Genomic DNA, 17,228 nt, shown 5'->3' on the forward strand with positions numbered 1-17,228 from the left:
TTACTTCTTCTGTATCCTTGACATTTAACCTCTCCAAGCCTCTGTTTTTTAATCTGTAAAGTAGGGGTGATAATAGAACTTTTATATGTGTTAAAATTAAAAGAGATAACCAAATAAAAAGGCACATTTGAAAACAAAGTACCATATGGATACTGTCCATTTTAAAAAGGACAAAAAGGTGTGTAAAAACAAGGGGAAAATGAGGGAAATATAATGAGAGTACAACGAGGCACTGAAAAATCCGATTTTCTCAATCTTTATTCTGTATTTCCCGGTTTTAGTGTGTAAGCTTTGAAATATTGACTTCACCCAGAAAATCTGAATGAAATAAATAAAACCCTTTGATAATACCTAAGGTACCTAAGTGAAATATAACACTATATTCAAGAAACTGCAGAGAAATGAAGGTGTTTCAAAATAAATGACTTCTAGAGTTTTACAGGTCTTCTAACCCAAACTAGTTTCCACGTCTCACCTTCATCATTTCTCTCATTTCCTTTGGTCTAATTAATCAAAATCCTTCCTAGAATGTTCATTTCTGACCAGTATGTCTTCCTGAATATGAATAAGAAATAAAATACCATTTGATGTTTGAAATTATGGGGGGTAATCTCAATGACGGAAATAGATGACTGGTAAAAGGGAAGCAAATGCCTGATTAAATACATTCATGAAGATGTCAAAGGTTTATAAAGCCAATATCTGGGGAAGAGAAGGCTGTAGGACTACCAGATCTTCTCTGGCGAAGGGTGTTTCCCGAACTATAACCACGATGGACAGCAACGGGTTGTCACTGAAAGGTATGTGCAACAACTCCCTGAGTTGTTGGCTTTATCAGCACTCCTGTGGGGTTATTCATTTGAAATTTTAGCTAATATCCTCATAGCAAGAGGTTTAAGATTTACAGAGTTTAGAAAAGCTATCTAATCGTTGCTCTAAAAAGCAATTGTACAAGGGCAAAATAGAAGAGAGTAACAGTTCTCAAATGGAGGAATCCTTCTTCTTCCATAGACACATGGTTAATGTCTGGAGATGTTTTGAGTTGTCTTAATGCGGGGTGGGGTGTTACAGGTATCTTGTGAGTACAGGTCAGAGATGCTGCTAAACATACTACAATGTACAGGATAGGCCCCAGAACAAAAATTTATCCAGTTCAAAATGCCAATAATGCCAAGATTGAGAAACCCTGAACTGGAATAAGACCAAAAGTGTTTTTAGGTCCAATTTATCACAATTCCAGAAGGCAGAAACTAACATTTTCTGGTTCCCAGGCCTCTTACGTGATTTGGGCAAGATGGGTCAACCTCATGAAATTTGCAATTCTGAAGCCAAAATATAGACGATAGTAGAATTGTCTCTTAAAATACTTTGTCAATTGGGTTTAAGCCAAATGACATTTCAAAAGGAAAAACAGGCTAGTAACAACTAATCTCCTGTACTTTCTTGGTTGATATTTGCAAGAAAAAAAATTAGTATAACCATAAAATTTATTTTATGAAATGAAGAAGAAAAACATTTATCTATTTTATCTCAACTTAGGCTGTGAAAATCTTTCAGAGGATAAATGTACAGATAAACGTACTCAGAGTTAAAGAATATCTATCTAGTTATGAATTTCCTAGTACCAATATTCCAATTTCTCTATCGGAAAGCACTTTTTATTTATACATGCAGATAAAATATCCATCCATCTACATTACATAACTACAATGCATATAAAATAAACTTTTGAAAAACTTATGTTTTTGAAAAGTTAAAAGTCTCTTATATGAATCATCTCACAACATCAAAATTTTTTTAATTTGCAGGTAACAGGTTGTTTAGTTACAGTCTAAACTTTTTTTTAGATATTTTTAGGGATTTAGGTTTAAGTATTTTTTCACACAGAAAACTTTCGCACTTGCCTAGTTTTAACTTAGACATTTCCAATTACAATTATTGAAGATTCCATAAAAATTTAGTTTTCTGATCAACACATTTCTATCCCTGATATTGTTTTGGAGTTATTTAAAGTCCAAAAGCTACTTTAGTATGTTGTTTCTTTTCTTTTGCAAGTGTAAGTATTGATAAGTTAGAGGTCTGTGTCTGTCCATCTGCTGAGAAAACAAATTGATGTGGTCCCTGTTATACATATGCAGACTGACAGCACACAGGTGTGTGTGATATGACATGAGGAAGTGAAAAGATGATGGTATTGGCATCCAGCCTCCTCCACCTGCTGGAATGGGACTGGGGGAAGATCACTTAACCTCTCTAAGCCTTGTCTTTCATCAATATAATTTGATGATAATAATGAAGGCTGAGGCTATCTCACGGGGTTATTGTGAAACAAATTTTTTTTAAAAAAATTATAATTTTTGGCAAAGTGTCAAGCAAATGCATAGAGTTATTAATGTTAGTTAGCAGATCTAGGCTACAGCATCATTTTTATATTAGCATTCTCTGTATACTCCATATTAACAATCAGTCAGTCATGTGCTTATTCTTATCAAGCATGAAGGTAAACGAAACCGATCAACTGTGCTGTTCTTGCCCTTTCAGTGTCTAAAATGAAAGTATTAGTCAACAGAGAGTTAAACAAATTACAAACTCCTAGAGAGCCAAGATGCTGAAACTTTGCAGAAACTCCCATAACAGTCAACTATCTTAAGAGAATGGCCTAAACCCTTGGGCTCAGCATTAATTTAAGCTCCACATATTTGCAAGGTACAGAAGCATGTCTGGGAGCAGTACAAAAATGTAGGGAGTTACCTACTTCTCAAACTATGCATCTGTACAAATATAATTATAGATCTAAATGTATACAGTGGAAGGAGTTGATTCTTCCCACCCCAGCTATGGCAGAACCAACTCTTGCTGCCGGCAATAGGGAAAAATGAGACTATCCTCCATAGAATGACTTTTGATAACCTCAGTTGAATAGATCACCTGAGAACGGCTCCTGTTTTTAAGCAGGGTCACTCCCACTCCTGCTGCTGCTGGTATCAAACCTACTCCTGTGCAAGAGCGCGGCCTCCCTGCCCGTCTGTCCCAGCGGGGCTGCCAACTGCCAAGTGTCCCTGCGAGACCTGTTTGACCGCGCAGTCATCCTGTCTCACTACATCCATAACCTCTCCTCCGAAATGTTCAATGAATTTGTAAGTACCACAGTCGTGGCTTCTTCCCAGAAGAAACCTCATCGTGAATGACTGGGCTACACCACACTTTAAACAAGAAAGACACATCAGGCAAATTTCAAATTATGTATCTTACAGGCAAAGAGAGGCCTCACATAATAAATTGTGGAGCAAGAAAGGGGACCGTTTCATGACATCCCAACAATTCTTAAAGAGCAGACTCATTTTTTAAATTCTTATTTTTAAAAATTTACAAAAAATTCTAAGTGCCTTTATTAGTCAGCTTGGGCTTCTATAACACAATACCATAGACTGGGTATCTTAAACAACAGAAATTAATTTCCTTACAGTTTTGGAGGTAGAAGTCCGAGATCTAGGTGTTAGCATGGTCAGGTTCTAGAAAGGGCTCTCTATTTCCCAGACTGCCCTCTCCCCGTGTCCTCACATGGGGTGGAGGGGGTGGGGGGGTGAGACGGGGGGGAGGGAGAGAGAGAGAGAGAGAGAGAGAGAGAGAGAGAGAGAGGGAGGGAGGGAGGGAGGGAGGGAAGGAGGGAGGGAGGGAGGACTCTCTGCCATCTCTTTTTGTAAGGACAATATCCTACTGGATCAGGGCTCCACCCTCATGACTTCATTTAACCTTAATTGACCTCAGTAAAAATCCTATCTCCAAACACAGTACATTGGGGGTTGCAGCTTCAACATATGAACCGGGGGTGGGGGGTGGGGGGACAGACACTTAAAAAAAGTACTCTTAGGTAGGGCTGAGGAAAAGGAAGCATGTTGATTCATCTAGCACACTAGGTATTTAATAACTGAAAATTGCACTGCAGTGAATTGGGGGGATTGAACAAAGTTAAACTAAACTTCATGTTAGGAAAATAAATAATAAAAGTTAGCTTTTCTGAGCCCCCCAAAACACTATAAATTATTGTTCTGAGATTTCCAGTATATACATTTAGAACTAAAATAGAAGGATTAGTTTAGAACTGGAAAAAATTATTCTCTTTTGGATTAAGGTATTTTAAAAGTTGTATGTTAACTCTTTTAGGTCAATCAAGGATCCCACAGTAGATTAGAGTTTTAATAACTCAAAGAGTCTCCATAAAGAACGTGACTCAATGTTTATAACAAATATGTGTTCATCTAGGTCTTTTTAATCACTAATTTTTTGTTCGTCTTCCATTTTTGACTGGCCATCTTTGGTCTTTGAAATCTTCCTAGCAATTTCTTTACATTTTCACTTTGGCAAAAGATTCGATTTTATCTGTCAACGCGTTAGCTTTTTTTTTTTCCTGTTCTTATTCTCAGTCCATTGCTTAATATTTCTTTAAATTGTGGGCCATTTTTCTGACTTTCTATTTTGTTATGATCAACAAATTGCAGTCTGTATCAGTCGTGAACATAGAAAAGTATATGCATGGATTCAGAGATTAGTCAAAGAAAAGTTACAATTTAATAATGCCTATTAAAGAGCATATTGATTCAGAGCTACACTGAACAAGAGAGCAAATGGCTAAATATAAGTACATATACACTGTGATATTTGGTTCAAATACTAAAGTAAGATGATACCTAGTAAAACATTTAATTTTTCATATTTTTGGTATTTTTAATGTTTGCTTTCCAAATAGTAACTTGTGCGAAGGTTGAAATTTAACAAGGAAATAGCAAAGAGAAGAGTTTGGAATTTAGAAAAGTTAGATGAAAAATACAATGTGTGTAAAGGGATAATAGAAAAGATAGAGAAAGGGGTAACTTCCTTAATTCTTTAGTTTCAATTTTTAGGTGGCTCTCATTTAAAAAAAAAAAAAAGAAATATATATATATATATATATATATATATATATATATATGTATCTATATATATATGTATCTATAGATACATATATATATGTATCTATAGATACATATATATATATGTATCTATAGATACATATATAGATACATATATATATATATATATATATATATATATATATATATATCAAGAGTGTTAATATTTTGGTAATGGATTTTTTGATTCAATGCCTGAACAGTCCTAACTGAAATGCTTGATCACTTACAGGATAAACGGTATGCCCAGGGCAAGGGATTCTTTACCAAGACCATCAACAGCTGCCACACTTCTTCCCTCCCTACCCCTGATGACAAGGAGCAAGCCCAACAGACTAAAGTGAGTCTTTTATCCAAGTTTGTCACAAAAAATCTGAGGCAGTGTACGGGTATTACCATGTTGTTGATTATTAGAGGTACTATAATAAATAATGGTAATTGCACATGCATAGCAAAAAGCAGGAAGAGTAAGCAATTAACGAAAAATGACATTATGTGCTCAATGAATTATCAATAAAATCAAATGCTGACTAAAGATTGCAGCAACAAAATAAATAACAAATCTATAAATTGTCCATGCAGACAATAGGATGATAACCAATGCCTTAAACCCAAGACTGCATATATGATCCTGTATGAAAACATGAGATGAATTGGACTTTCATGTGTAAAATACAAGGTTTGCAAAATTCATGAATATGTAAGAAATACACATGCAGTTTTATTTACGGCTTGTTACCCAGTGGCTCCTACAAGGATAGCATTTCTCATTACTGACCACTGCACCGTTTGAGCCATCTCTTCTGGACTTTCAAAGCTTTCCGTCTGATTCTCCTAATTCTCTGACTCCTACTTCTTTTGTCATTCTTCACTCACTCCTTTGCCATCTCTTATTTCTCCCCCCAAAGCAGGTCCTGTAAACGATGTTTTACTTCTCATGACTACAACTATTGCCTCTGTTCTGATGACAACATACCAACCCCCAGCTTCAATTTTTTTATCATTATAATCTCTCCCTTCTGATTTCCTGCCATAACCATGGTTAACATGATTTAAATGATTTAAAATAAACATCTTCATATATTTACCCCCCATAAACACAACCTGTTCTCTCTTTACAACTTTGTTAATGGTACTAGCATTTTTTCTGTCTGCTAAGCTCATTAATAATTATGATAATGATAATAAAATAAAGGAATACGGTAAAAAAGGAGGAGGAGAAAGAGGAGTTAAGATTTATTGAGAGTTACTACACTGCCAGACACTGTAAAAAGCACTTTATGTGCATTACTGTATTTAATCATCACACAAAATCCTATAACACAACGTACTGTTATTAAACTTACTGTAATAAGGAAACTGAGATTTGGAGAGTTTACAGAATTTGCACCAGTCACATCAGCAGTAAGCAATGAGTCTGGGCTTCATCCAATTCAAAACCCTCACTCTTGACTGTTATGCTTAATGCCCCTAGCAAAACTATATTGCCATCCACTTTCCAGTCCCTTTCTTTCATATCCTACTGCATGTTTCCAATGCAATGTGTATTCCATTCTTCTCTACTTTGCATTTCCCTGACCACCAGCCTTCTTCATGGACATCGAAGAAGTAAACCTTTTAAATCAGAGATGATGGCCCTCTTTGGAGTCTCACGCATGATCTTTGTAGTAGTAAACTAGAAGGCAAAAACTTCCACTGTGAATTCATTTAATGCTGTTATTCAAGATAGCATTATGTCATTTTAGTCACCTGAATACAACAATTAGACTGTTCTGATAGCAGCATGGGGCAGGGTTGATAGATCGAGGGATCATGGTTCTGAATTCCACGACTGCTTCGTTATCTTTCCTCTAATATTGTAAAATAAAATTACAAAGCACAAATGAATATATTGATGAACCATTTGATTCATTAATATGAATGAATCTTTGGGTGAAAATGATTTGGACCCTTTGTCATTGATACTGGGGGGTTCTATCTTTCCTGAGTCAGGAAAGGCACATATTGGGTTCCAACAAAATTATCTGGTTTCTCCCCATGAACAAGCAAAGCAGTCAAATATAAAATAATTCCCTGAAGGGGTGAATGGTAGAATTCAGAAAGAAAACAAAATTAATCATACTATAAAATTAGAACTTTCATTGGAAGTAGTTATTTAAATAAGCCAGATTTTTAAAAATTTTAGCAAAGTGTAAGCCAATTGCTTAAATATTGTATTTTTACAAATTTTACCATCTACAAATAATTTTACATGCACATAGAAATAAAAGAGATATTTATATTTAGGTCAGTCTCTCTGAGCAAAAAGCACACATAACCCATTGTATTGTGCTTATTTGAATGTAATTATTTTAATGGTTTCTTAGCACGAAGACCTTCTGAACCTGGTGCTCACTGTCTTGCGCTCCTGGAATGATCCACTGTATCATCTAGTCGCAGAAATGCGTGGTTTGCAAGAAGCCCCAGACACTATCCTATCAAGAGCAATAGAGATTGAGGAACAAAACAAACAGCTTCTAGAGGGCATGGAGAAGATTGTCGGCCAGGTAAGGGGCCTCTTGATGCTTGTTTTTCTCATTCATGAAAGAGGTGAACTCTCGGATGAGGAATTAGTTCTGAAATATCTCACTCTGTGTGGACAAGATTTAGTAATTTTACATGCAAGAAGGGGATGTATCTTTTCTGAAATATTCTTTGTTTTGTATGCTTTATTTATATGCTATTAAACAAATCAAGACCTAGTCATTTGTAGAGATAGATTCTATTGCAAGTGAATCTTAGCATTCTATTGTGATGGTTGACAGGTGCAACTTTCCCTACTCTGCAGACAAATCTACCCAAGTCTTGGCCCTTCCAGGGGACAGGCGGTTAAAATATTTTCATGGTAAAGGAAACTGGAGAGTAGAATCCGCAAGATCAATATTTTCCTCCAAGTATCCCAGGATGTCTGTTATTGAACTTTTGCTCATATTCTTTCTCTTTTCTTCCTACACCAAAGTATGAGAGTGGGAAGGGAGAAAAGAGAAAATCAAAAGCAGATTGGATGGTGTTTCTCCCCACTCCCCCAACTCCCTGATAGACAAATTTGTTAGGGAAGGAAGGACGCTGAAAAAATGAGGCCATGACATCAATACTGTTCCAACAAGCACTAGACTTCAGTGGACACAAAGGAAGGGAATGTATCTTTTCTGAAATGTTCTTTGTTATCTAATTTTCAGAAAGTTGTGTCATCCTAAATTTTGTTGGGGGAGGGCTTCAAAAATTAAATCCACACATTACATTTAATGTCCCCCAAATAATTTGTCATATTTAGATTGAGTTAACATTTGCAATATATATCTACATTTAGATGGGATCATTTCAACATGTGTGAGATAACATCTAAACAGCGTTCTGAAGTTCTCAGAAATATTTTATCATCTAAAGAACAATATATGATTATAGGAATCATAACAGGAGCAATTTTTTATTTCTCTTATTGTGCACAAAGTACATGTTTTCTGTCACTTTGATCATTTTCATAGGAGAAGAATATACCCAACACAAACACAAAGCACATTTTTACCTTGGGACATATGAAATAAACACCTAGATACTCAAATCATGGAATATCTGTTTTCTTCATTACCATGGGCCTTCTTTCAGAATTCACTAGTTTGTTCTGTAACACATCATTTTCTGTTCTTTTTGTTTTACCACACATTTATTTATTCTTGTTCAGATATCATTGTCCCTTGCACAGTAAATTTTGTCTTAGGGCTCAAGCACCAAAAATAAAAAACATAACACAAGACAGCAAATGTGCGTCTACACACACACACACACACACACACACACACACACACACACACTCTTTACTAGGTTGGTGCAAAACTAATTGCAGTTTAAAAGGTTAAAAATAATTGCAAAACCTGCAATTACTTTTGCACCAACATAATAAATTCCAACAGGGAATCCCAGGCTTAAAAAATATATATACTTTGTCTGCTGGAGAAAGCTATTTTAGTGATCAGAGTCTACAGTCACCCCACATTTCTACTTAGTAGCTCTCAAACTGGCTCACATCCCTCATTGCCAAGTTGTTCCTCGGTCTGGTCTCTCAGATCCCCGGGACTTCCAGCACAGAGGCTGGTAGAGTGCTGAGCAGCACAGCACGTGTTCCTCCCTCATGTTGTTCAGTGGCCTTTTGTTATCCCAGTCAGGCGGCCACCACCACCCAGCCCTCACTACTGTTGGATTGCTGCCGGCACCCCCCTCCTCATAGGTACTTTTCCTGCACCTCCCACCCCACAGACCTCAAAAGAAAGCAGCTCTTCCTCATAGAAATTTGGGGGTTACCTGTCATGGGTGGATTGTGAAAGTGTCCTGACTACTTCAGCAGGTCATCTTAACCTTAGTCATCCCTAGATTATCTGCCTCTCAAGACATCAAGTAAAGCCCTCATCGTTTCTAAGGTCTCTGGTACATAGACTAGATGGAGAGTAGAATGGGTTCAAAGCAGGAAAACGATCAATGCAATTATGGCGGCCTGTTGGAAGAAATAAAGTACTAAGTGCACATCAGAGACAAGACTCAGGAAATGAAATCATTCCTCGAGTGAGAGGATTGAGGCTAGCTCCTCCTCTGTGCCTTGCTCACATTCACATCTACATTGAAATAGCAACGTTCTGGTTCTCCATCTATCTACTCCTACACAAACATACTACATCTGTCATTACATGCATATGAGAAAACATACTTGAGTTGTGCTTCTAAGTTTTGGATCACAAATAGATTTCCGATTCACTGGCTCAATAATCCATGCCTCTATTGACTTTTACATTCATGTCTCTTCCACAAAGCTTAATTCAACAATTAGAAGGATAAAGAGAAGCAAATTCTAATAACATAGTTAAAGCCACTATCTTTTTGGTTATTAGGTTCAACCTGGAGTGAAAGAAAATGAGGTCTATTCTGTCTGGTCGGGACTTCCATCGCTGCAGATAGCTGATGAAGACTCTCGCCTTTTTGCGTTTTATAACTTGCTCCACTGCCTACGCAGGGATTCAAATAAGATTGACAACTATCTCAAGCTCCTGAAGTGCCGACTCATCTACAACAACAACTGCTAAGCCCACATCCATTTCCTCTATTTCTGAGATGGTTCTTAATGATCCATCCCATAGCAAGCTACTTTTAGTTTTATGGCTTTTTAATGCATGCTTGGTGTAATGGGTCTCATCTTAAAAAATAAAAGCTGACTCCTTAGAGGCAATTTGTCAAAGTTTCTTATCTTCATTTAATAGAAAATCAAAAGACAATCCATCACTACTATTGAGAAGTTCCTATTAAAATTTGTCACAAATAGCAGGAGCTAGCATTATAAATAAGACAATTATCAGCTTACTTAAGAATCACAGTAAATTATTATGGATCAGGTTATTAGAATCAAAAAATTTGACAATTATTAACCATGCTGATCATGCTAACAAGAAGATTAAATGCTCAGGATTCTTTATAAAAGCCAGACATACACGAGGTCAGATAATTAAGTTCACGAACTCATCCTAGAAAAAGTGCTACATACCTCATTGCTGAATATAACTATGGTGATATTCAAAGTACTCCCCTTGGGAAGCTATGCACCAATGCCAGTGCCTAGTGCACCCTTCAAAGTAATTTTGGAACTCTTTTCTGGAATGGCCATTAGAGTTGTCATTGTATGACCCTTGATGTCCTGAATGTCATCAAAATGTCTTCCTTTCAATATTTCCTTTATCTTTGGGTAAAGAAAGAGGTTATTGGGGGGCAGATCAGGTGAGTATGGAGGGTATTCCAATACAATTATTTGTTTACTGACTAAAAACTCCCTCACAGACAGTGCCATGTGAGCTGGTACATTGTCGTGATGCAATAGCCATGAATTGTTGGCAAAAAGTTCAGGTCATCTAAGTTTATCATGCCGCCTTTTCAGCACTTCTAAATAGTAAGAAGTGCTATTAAGCACTTCTAAATTGGTTAACTGTTTGTCCAGTTGGTACAAACTCTTAATGAATAAACCCTCTCATATCAAAAAAGGTTAGCAACATCTTTGCAACAAGTTCGCGAACTTAATTGTCAGGCCTGGTATTAGTATCAGTTAACTTTCTCAGTGTTATATAACATACAGTATAAGTAGTATGAAAGTGTAATGCACCCAAATAACATGAGGTTTACTGAACAGTCTAAAATTATTAGGATACTGTCTTAGTCTATTTGGGCTTAGTCTATTTGGGCAGATTATAAACAACAGAAATTTATTTCCCACAGTTCTGGAGGCTAGAATTCCAAGATCAGGGTGCCAGTATGGTGGGGTGAGGGCCTTCTTCTGAGTCACGGACTTTTCCTTGTATCCTCACATGGCAGAAGGGGCTAGGGAGCTCTGTGGGTCTTCTATATAAGAGCACTAATCCCATTCATGAGGACTCCACCCTCATAACTACTTCCCAAAGGCCCCAACTACTAATACTATCACCTTTGGGGGGTAGGATTTCAACCTGTGAATTCTGGGTGGGAGGACACATTGAGACTGGCAGATACAAACATGAAATGTTTTTATCCTTCTCCAGTGGCTCTCGTCAACCCTGCTCCTGAATTCCCATCTCCTCAGTATCATCTCGGACACATTCCTTATGTCCTAGTCACTCTGGGTCTGACAAGTCCAGTCTATTCAAGTTTCCACTCCATCCCATATTCACCCTCTTCAATATTTCCCTTTTCTCTAGTATGGCTCAGAGATCTAACAGGGAAAGCAGATGTGGTTAAGTTCTTCAAGGTATTTTCCCCTCCCTCTTCTGGATCTCCGTTTCTCTGGCTATGCTGGATAAGACAGAGGATAAGAAGACATGGAAAAGGCTTGACATCACTGACTTATGTGGTGCTAGGGTAGCCTTCTCATTGCTGATTAACCTTGAATGCCCTCTGAGTGGCAAGTGTCTCTCTTGTGATTTCCTAGGACATTCACAAGTGGGGACACCTCAGTCTGTAGTTTCTTTACCAGGGGATACGCTCTCGTTCAATTCTCTTTACCCCACAGTTCTGCCAGTTGCAGTATTCTCCACAGCAACTACTATGGTTCCCCTTGTCTCACAAGCACCTGGCAGTAGAAAATTGGCTCAAGGTCAGCTATCTACATACCAGCTGACCAACAGGAAACTCAGGCATCATAATAACCACTCTAAACAACTGAGGTGCAATAATACTAAATTGCTTCTAACCCCTTCCTGGGGTCTCTTGACAATTCTCTTCTCCTGTTCACAGAGTGGATCAGAAAGCTGGATTCATAAGCATAGATTAACAGGAGAGAAATGCCATTTTCTCTTTCTTTTAGAACCAATGAGTAATTACCTCTGTTAATAATAATCGTAGAGAGTCGGCCTTACAAACATTTCCTACTCGGCCACTGAATTACAACACCCTCCTCATACACTTAATCGTCTATTGATTGAAACTGGAGAGAGGTGACTGGGTTAGAGCATCTCAGCTTGTTCAGCTGCCTCTAAACAACCTGGGTTGGTCTCTTGCTTGCTTTCCTTAGACAGTAGTGGTACACCAGGCTTCTTTTGCAGCAGCTTTAGGGCTTTAGCAGGAATTCCTAGACAGCAGACAAGAGGAAATATTCCCTCCAACATCCTAATAGACACAAAATAAAAAGGTAGAAGGGAAGGGGGATGAAGAAACATGAAGAGGAAAAGTGAATAAAAAGACTTGGATTGTGAAAGATGAGATGCTATTAGAATATTCACCGTATTTGGTGAAGACCTAAATTTTTATACCCTAAGAGCAAATATCTCATATTTTCCTTACCTCCCTTTCCTCTTTTCTCTTCCTCTTCCAAACTTTCCCCTGTATTAGAAGTATTCTTTGCCCTTAATAATTGACTTGCAATAGCTCTAGAGAGGAGCAGAACTTGACACCTCTTCAGATCAGAATTGAAGGCAATTTTCTCCTCCTATGCAAAGAAACATTTCTCACACGTACAGAAACATTATCCACCCAAACCAATCTCTTTCCTCACAGCCAGAATTATTTTTGTCTGAGTCTTGCTCTGGCCATTAGCTATGATGACCCAAACCTTTCAGAACACAACAGAATACTATGCCCCAAACCAATCTATCAATCTCGCCCACTGCTCCGGCATGCATGTGAAATGCCAGCTTTTTCCCAGTTCCGCTTTCTTCTTTGAACAGATATGAGGGTATGGGGAAAACCTTTATGAACTGTCTTTCTAAGTCATTTAATGCCGAAAACATCTAATTCTATTGTGTTGACATTTAACTTCCTTTTCTTCAATTTCTAGATATTTCCAACAGAGAGGATGGTATTTATCAGGGGTGAAATTTGGCAATAAAAGGACAATGCAATTGTATGAAACATAAGTTCACCACTAGCCCACATACATCTTCATGCATTCTTCTCTTAAGAGTTTATTCCAAGCACAGATTTAAGACTTCAGATAAACAACTAAGGTGATGATATTAAAAGGCCTCTCCCTGTTTGACCATGACATATAAACTGAATACTGTCGTTTTCAGACAAAACTGAGCAGAGCCATAGGTGTTCTGTAGAGACAGCAAGGGGTAGCTAGAAAGAGGATATTTTGGAAAAATATAACAATCACTCCCTTGCCAACCAGAGTGAGTCTATATTTTTTCCTCTTTGACAGATTTCCATATAAGATTTCATTTAAAGGAATGGTCCGTCTATAGCAAGAATAACAGCAATGGTTACAAAACAAAACAAAACAATACAAAACAAACGAAAAACCCTTCAAATTCACTGATCTAATAGATTAGTAAATCATGTGTCATGCTACTAAAAGGACTGAAAGAAACGTGAGAAAAATCTCCATCTCCCAGAAGCTGGTTCCCAAGTTGTAGAGAAAGACAATATTGCATAAACATGCAAATTACTATCCAACATGGTAGAGAAAAGTAAGTATAACAGGTGATGCTAAACAAAGTGCTGGAGTGAATTAACAAACAGCTAGGAGACATCTGGATGTGGGAACAAGGATTTTTTGGAGGCCATGACTGTGATGGTTTTATGATGGCATTTTGAAGGGTTGATGGGATATCGAAAGGCAAAAATAATAAGACAGCATATCTGTCAATTAATTTAGAATCATTTTATGATCTAATTATCTTCTATATCCTGAGCAAAAGGAACTGAGATGTCAATACATACAACATTATAAGATATAAGTAAATTATCAACTTTGATGAAAATACAAGAACTGTTCATTTTTTAACAGACTTGTAATTACCTCTCATTATTATGCTCCCATGATATGCTATACTCACAACTGTAAATAATATGCACACAACATAATAATGGGGAAAACCATTGTAAGGATTGTTTACGCATTGTGGAGGATTATTTACTCCAGTTTGTTGAGTTTATACTTATTCTACCAAGTAACAGGAAACCAGGAAATTTTAGTGCAAGAGAACAGTATGTTTATAATTGGAAAGTAGAACATTAATCATACGCATATATAAAATTCTGTAGGCTCAATTAAGTAATCACCATTAACCCTTTTATTATTCCATCAATTCATCTACTGCTAAATACTAATCCAAATTTTACAATAGATTTCTTTTCCTCAAGGGTTTAAATTTCAAGGCATGCCAAAAGCAGAGCAATGGTTTTGAGGGTTGTAAGAGAGTAGGACTATTAGAGAAAAAGAAGCAGTAGAGAAACAAGTTGGAATATTATTATAATACTGAAAGAAATCAAACAGGGCTCTGCCTAGCGAAAAGCAGCAAAGGATGTGAGAGATCTAGGAACCAGCAATAAGTCTTGACTATTTGGAGGGAATGAGGTCAACATAAGAGTCGAAAGGCACTCAATTGCTGGGTCATAAGATAGCTCCATTTTCAATTTTTTGAGGAACCTCTATACTGTTTGCCATAATGGCTGCACCAATTTGCAACTCCACCAACAGTGCACGAGGGATCCCTTTTCTTCACATCCCCGCCAGCACTTGTTTGTTGATTTATTGATGCTAGCCATCCTGAAAGGAGTGAGGTGGTATCTCATTGTGGTTTTTATTTGCATTTCTCTAATGTTTAGTGAGGTTGAACATTTTTTCATATGTCTGTTGGCCGTCTATATAGAGAAATGTCTTTTCATATCCTCTGCCCATTTTTTAATTGGGTTGTTTGTTTTTTAGTGTTGAGTTGTATGAGTTTTTTAAATTTTGGATATTAACCCTTAATCAGATGCATCATTGGCAAATATGTTCTCCCATTCAGTAGGACAACCTTTTTTTAATTTTATTGATAATTTCCTTTGCTCTGGAAAACCTTTTTAGTTTGATATAATCCCACATGTTTATTGTTTCTTTAGCTTCCCTTGCCCAAGGGGATATGATATATCAGTAAAAATATTACGAAGGGTAATGTCTGCAAATTTACTTCCTATATTTTCTTCTAGGAGTTTTATGGTTTTGAATCTTACATTTAAGTCTTTAATACATTTTAAATTTATTCTCGTGTACGGCATAAGGAAGTTATCCAGCTTCATTTTTTTGCATTTGTCTGTCCAATTTTCCCAGCACCGTTTATTGAGTAGACTATCTTTACCCCAAGGTAAATTATTGCTTCCATTTTCATAAATTAAATGACCATTTAGATATGGATTTATTTCTGCGCTCTCTATTCTCTTCCATTGATCTATGTGTTTTTATGCCAATATCATTCTGTTTTGATTACTATAGCCTTGTAGTATGAGTTGATGTCAGGTAGCGTGATACCTTCTACTTGGTTCTTACTTCTCAAGATTTCCGTGGCTATTCAGGGTCTTTAATGGCTCCATATAAATTTTAGGATTATATGTTCCAGTTCTGTGAAAAATGTCATTGGTAATTTGATGGGGATTGCATTGAATCTATATATTGCCTTAGGCAGTATGTACATTTTACCTATATTAATTCTTCCTATCCATAAGCATGGTATGTGTTCCCATTTATTTGTATCTTCTTTAATTTCTCTTCAGTCTCTTTTAATTTTCTCAATACAGGTCTTGTACTTCCTTGGTTAAATTTATTCCTAAGTATTTTATTGTTTTTGAAAAAGTTGTAAATGGGATTGTTTTCTTAATTTCTCCTTCTGATAGTTTGTTATTGGTGTATATAAATGCAACTGATTTCTAAATATTAATTTGTATCGTGCTACTTTACTAACTTCATTTATCAGTTCTAATAGTTTTTTTGGTGGAGTCTTTGGGGTTCTCTATACATAGTATCATGTCATCTACATATAATGACAATGTTACTTCATCCTTTCCAATTCAGATGCCTTTTCTTTTTCTTGTCTGATTGCTGTGGCTAGAACTTCCAGAACTATGTTGAATAAAAGTGGTGAAAGTGGGCTATCTTATAACCCAGCAATTCCACTCTTGGGTATCTATCCAGAGAAATCTAAGACACTAATTTAAAAAATTATATGCACTCCTGTGCTTATTGCAGTGCTATTCACAATAGCCAAAACATGGAAACAACCAAAATGTCCATCAGTAGATGACTGGATAAAGAAACTGTTGTACATTTATACAATGGAGTATTACTCGGCCGTAAAGAAGAATGAAATCTTACCATGTGCAATGACATGGATGGCCCTAGAGAATATTATGCTAAGTCAAATAAGTCAGATGAGAAAGACAAATACCATATCATCTCACTTGTATGTGGAATCCAAAGAACAGAATAAATGAGCCAACTAAACAGAAATAGACTCAGAGATATAGAGAAAAAAACTGATGGTTGCTAGATGGAAGGGAGACGGGGATGGGGGAGAGGTAAAGGGATTAGAAAGTACAAATTAGTAGTCACAATATTGCCATAGGGACCTGAAAGACAGTTTGTGGAATATAATCAATAATGTTGTAAAGATTGTGTAGGGTGTCAGATGATACTTGTCTTATTAGGGAGACCACTTTATGGACTGTGTAGATGCCTGAGCACTGTGCTATACACCTGAAGCTGAAGCTGAATAATATTGAATGTTTACTATAAATATATATGTATATATAACTATAAATAAATATATATGTATATATATATATATATATGTGTGTGTATATATATATATATATATATATATATACCTGGTGTATACACATTTTAAGAAAGGAGAAACTCTATTAAAATTGTAATAATATATACCTATAACAAAAGATGAATATAAGCCACGTTTGACTTCTGCAATTACAAGAGGTGCTTAAAGTGGTTACCATCAGCGTCCAGACACTTCTGAGTAT

The 17,228-nt window shown here is 36.5% G+C and overlaps 1 protein-coding gene across 2 annotated transcripts; it reads left to right on the plus strand.

Annotated features, from left to right (window-relative positions):
- The first annotated feature begins 683 nt into the window (after positions 1-683).
- Positions 684-10,203, plus strand: PRL (prolactin). Of its 2 annotated transcripts, none has more exons than XM_019734255.3 (5): positions 684-800; positions 2,956-3,137; positions 5,182-5,289; positions 7,316-7,495; positions 9,869-10,203. In XM_019734255.3, the coding sequence occupies exons 1-5, from the start codon at positions 773-775 to the stop codon at positions 10,058-10,060; spliced, it is 690 nt and encodes a 229-aa protein (XP_019589814.3). In that variant the 5' UTR covers positions 684-772; the 3' UTR covers positions 10,061-10,203. The 2 variants fall into 2 exon arrangements, with proteins under 2 accessions (XP_019589814.3, XP_019589813.3); XM_019734254.3 differs by having other exon boundaries at positions 716-800; positions 2,953-3,137.
- The last annotated feature ends 7,025 nt before the right edge of the window (positions 10,204-17,228 follow it).

The sequence above is a fragment of the Rhinolophus sinicus genome, chromosome 14, assembly GCF_057876585.1.
Source record: "Rhinolophus sinicus isolate RSI-liver-muscle chromosome 14, RSI-T2T, whole genome shotgun sequence".
NCBI lineage: Eukaryota > Metazoa > Chordata > Mammalia > Chiroptera > Rhinolophidae > Rhinolophus > Rhinolophus sinicus.

Bases quoted from the DNA above. Each gene is read 5' to 3' on its own strand.
- PRL (XM_019734254.3), top strand. From the start codon at position 773: ATGGACAGCAACGGGTTGTCACTGAAAG. The intron at 801-2,952 runs GTATGTGCAACA...CCTGTTTTTAAG, and splicing joins CAACGGGTTGTCACTGAAAG to CAGGGTCACTCCCACTCCTG. The intron at 7,496-9,868 runs GTAAGGGGCCTC...TTTGGTTATTAG, and splicing joins TGGAGAAGATTGTCGGCCAG to GTTCAACCTGGAGTGAAAGA.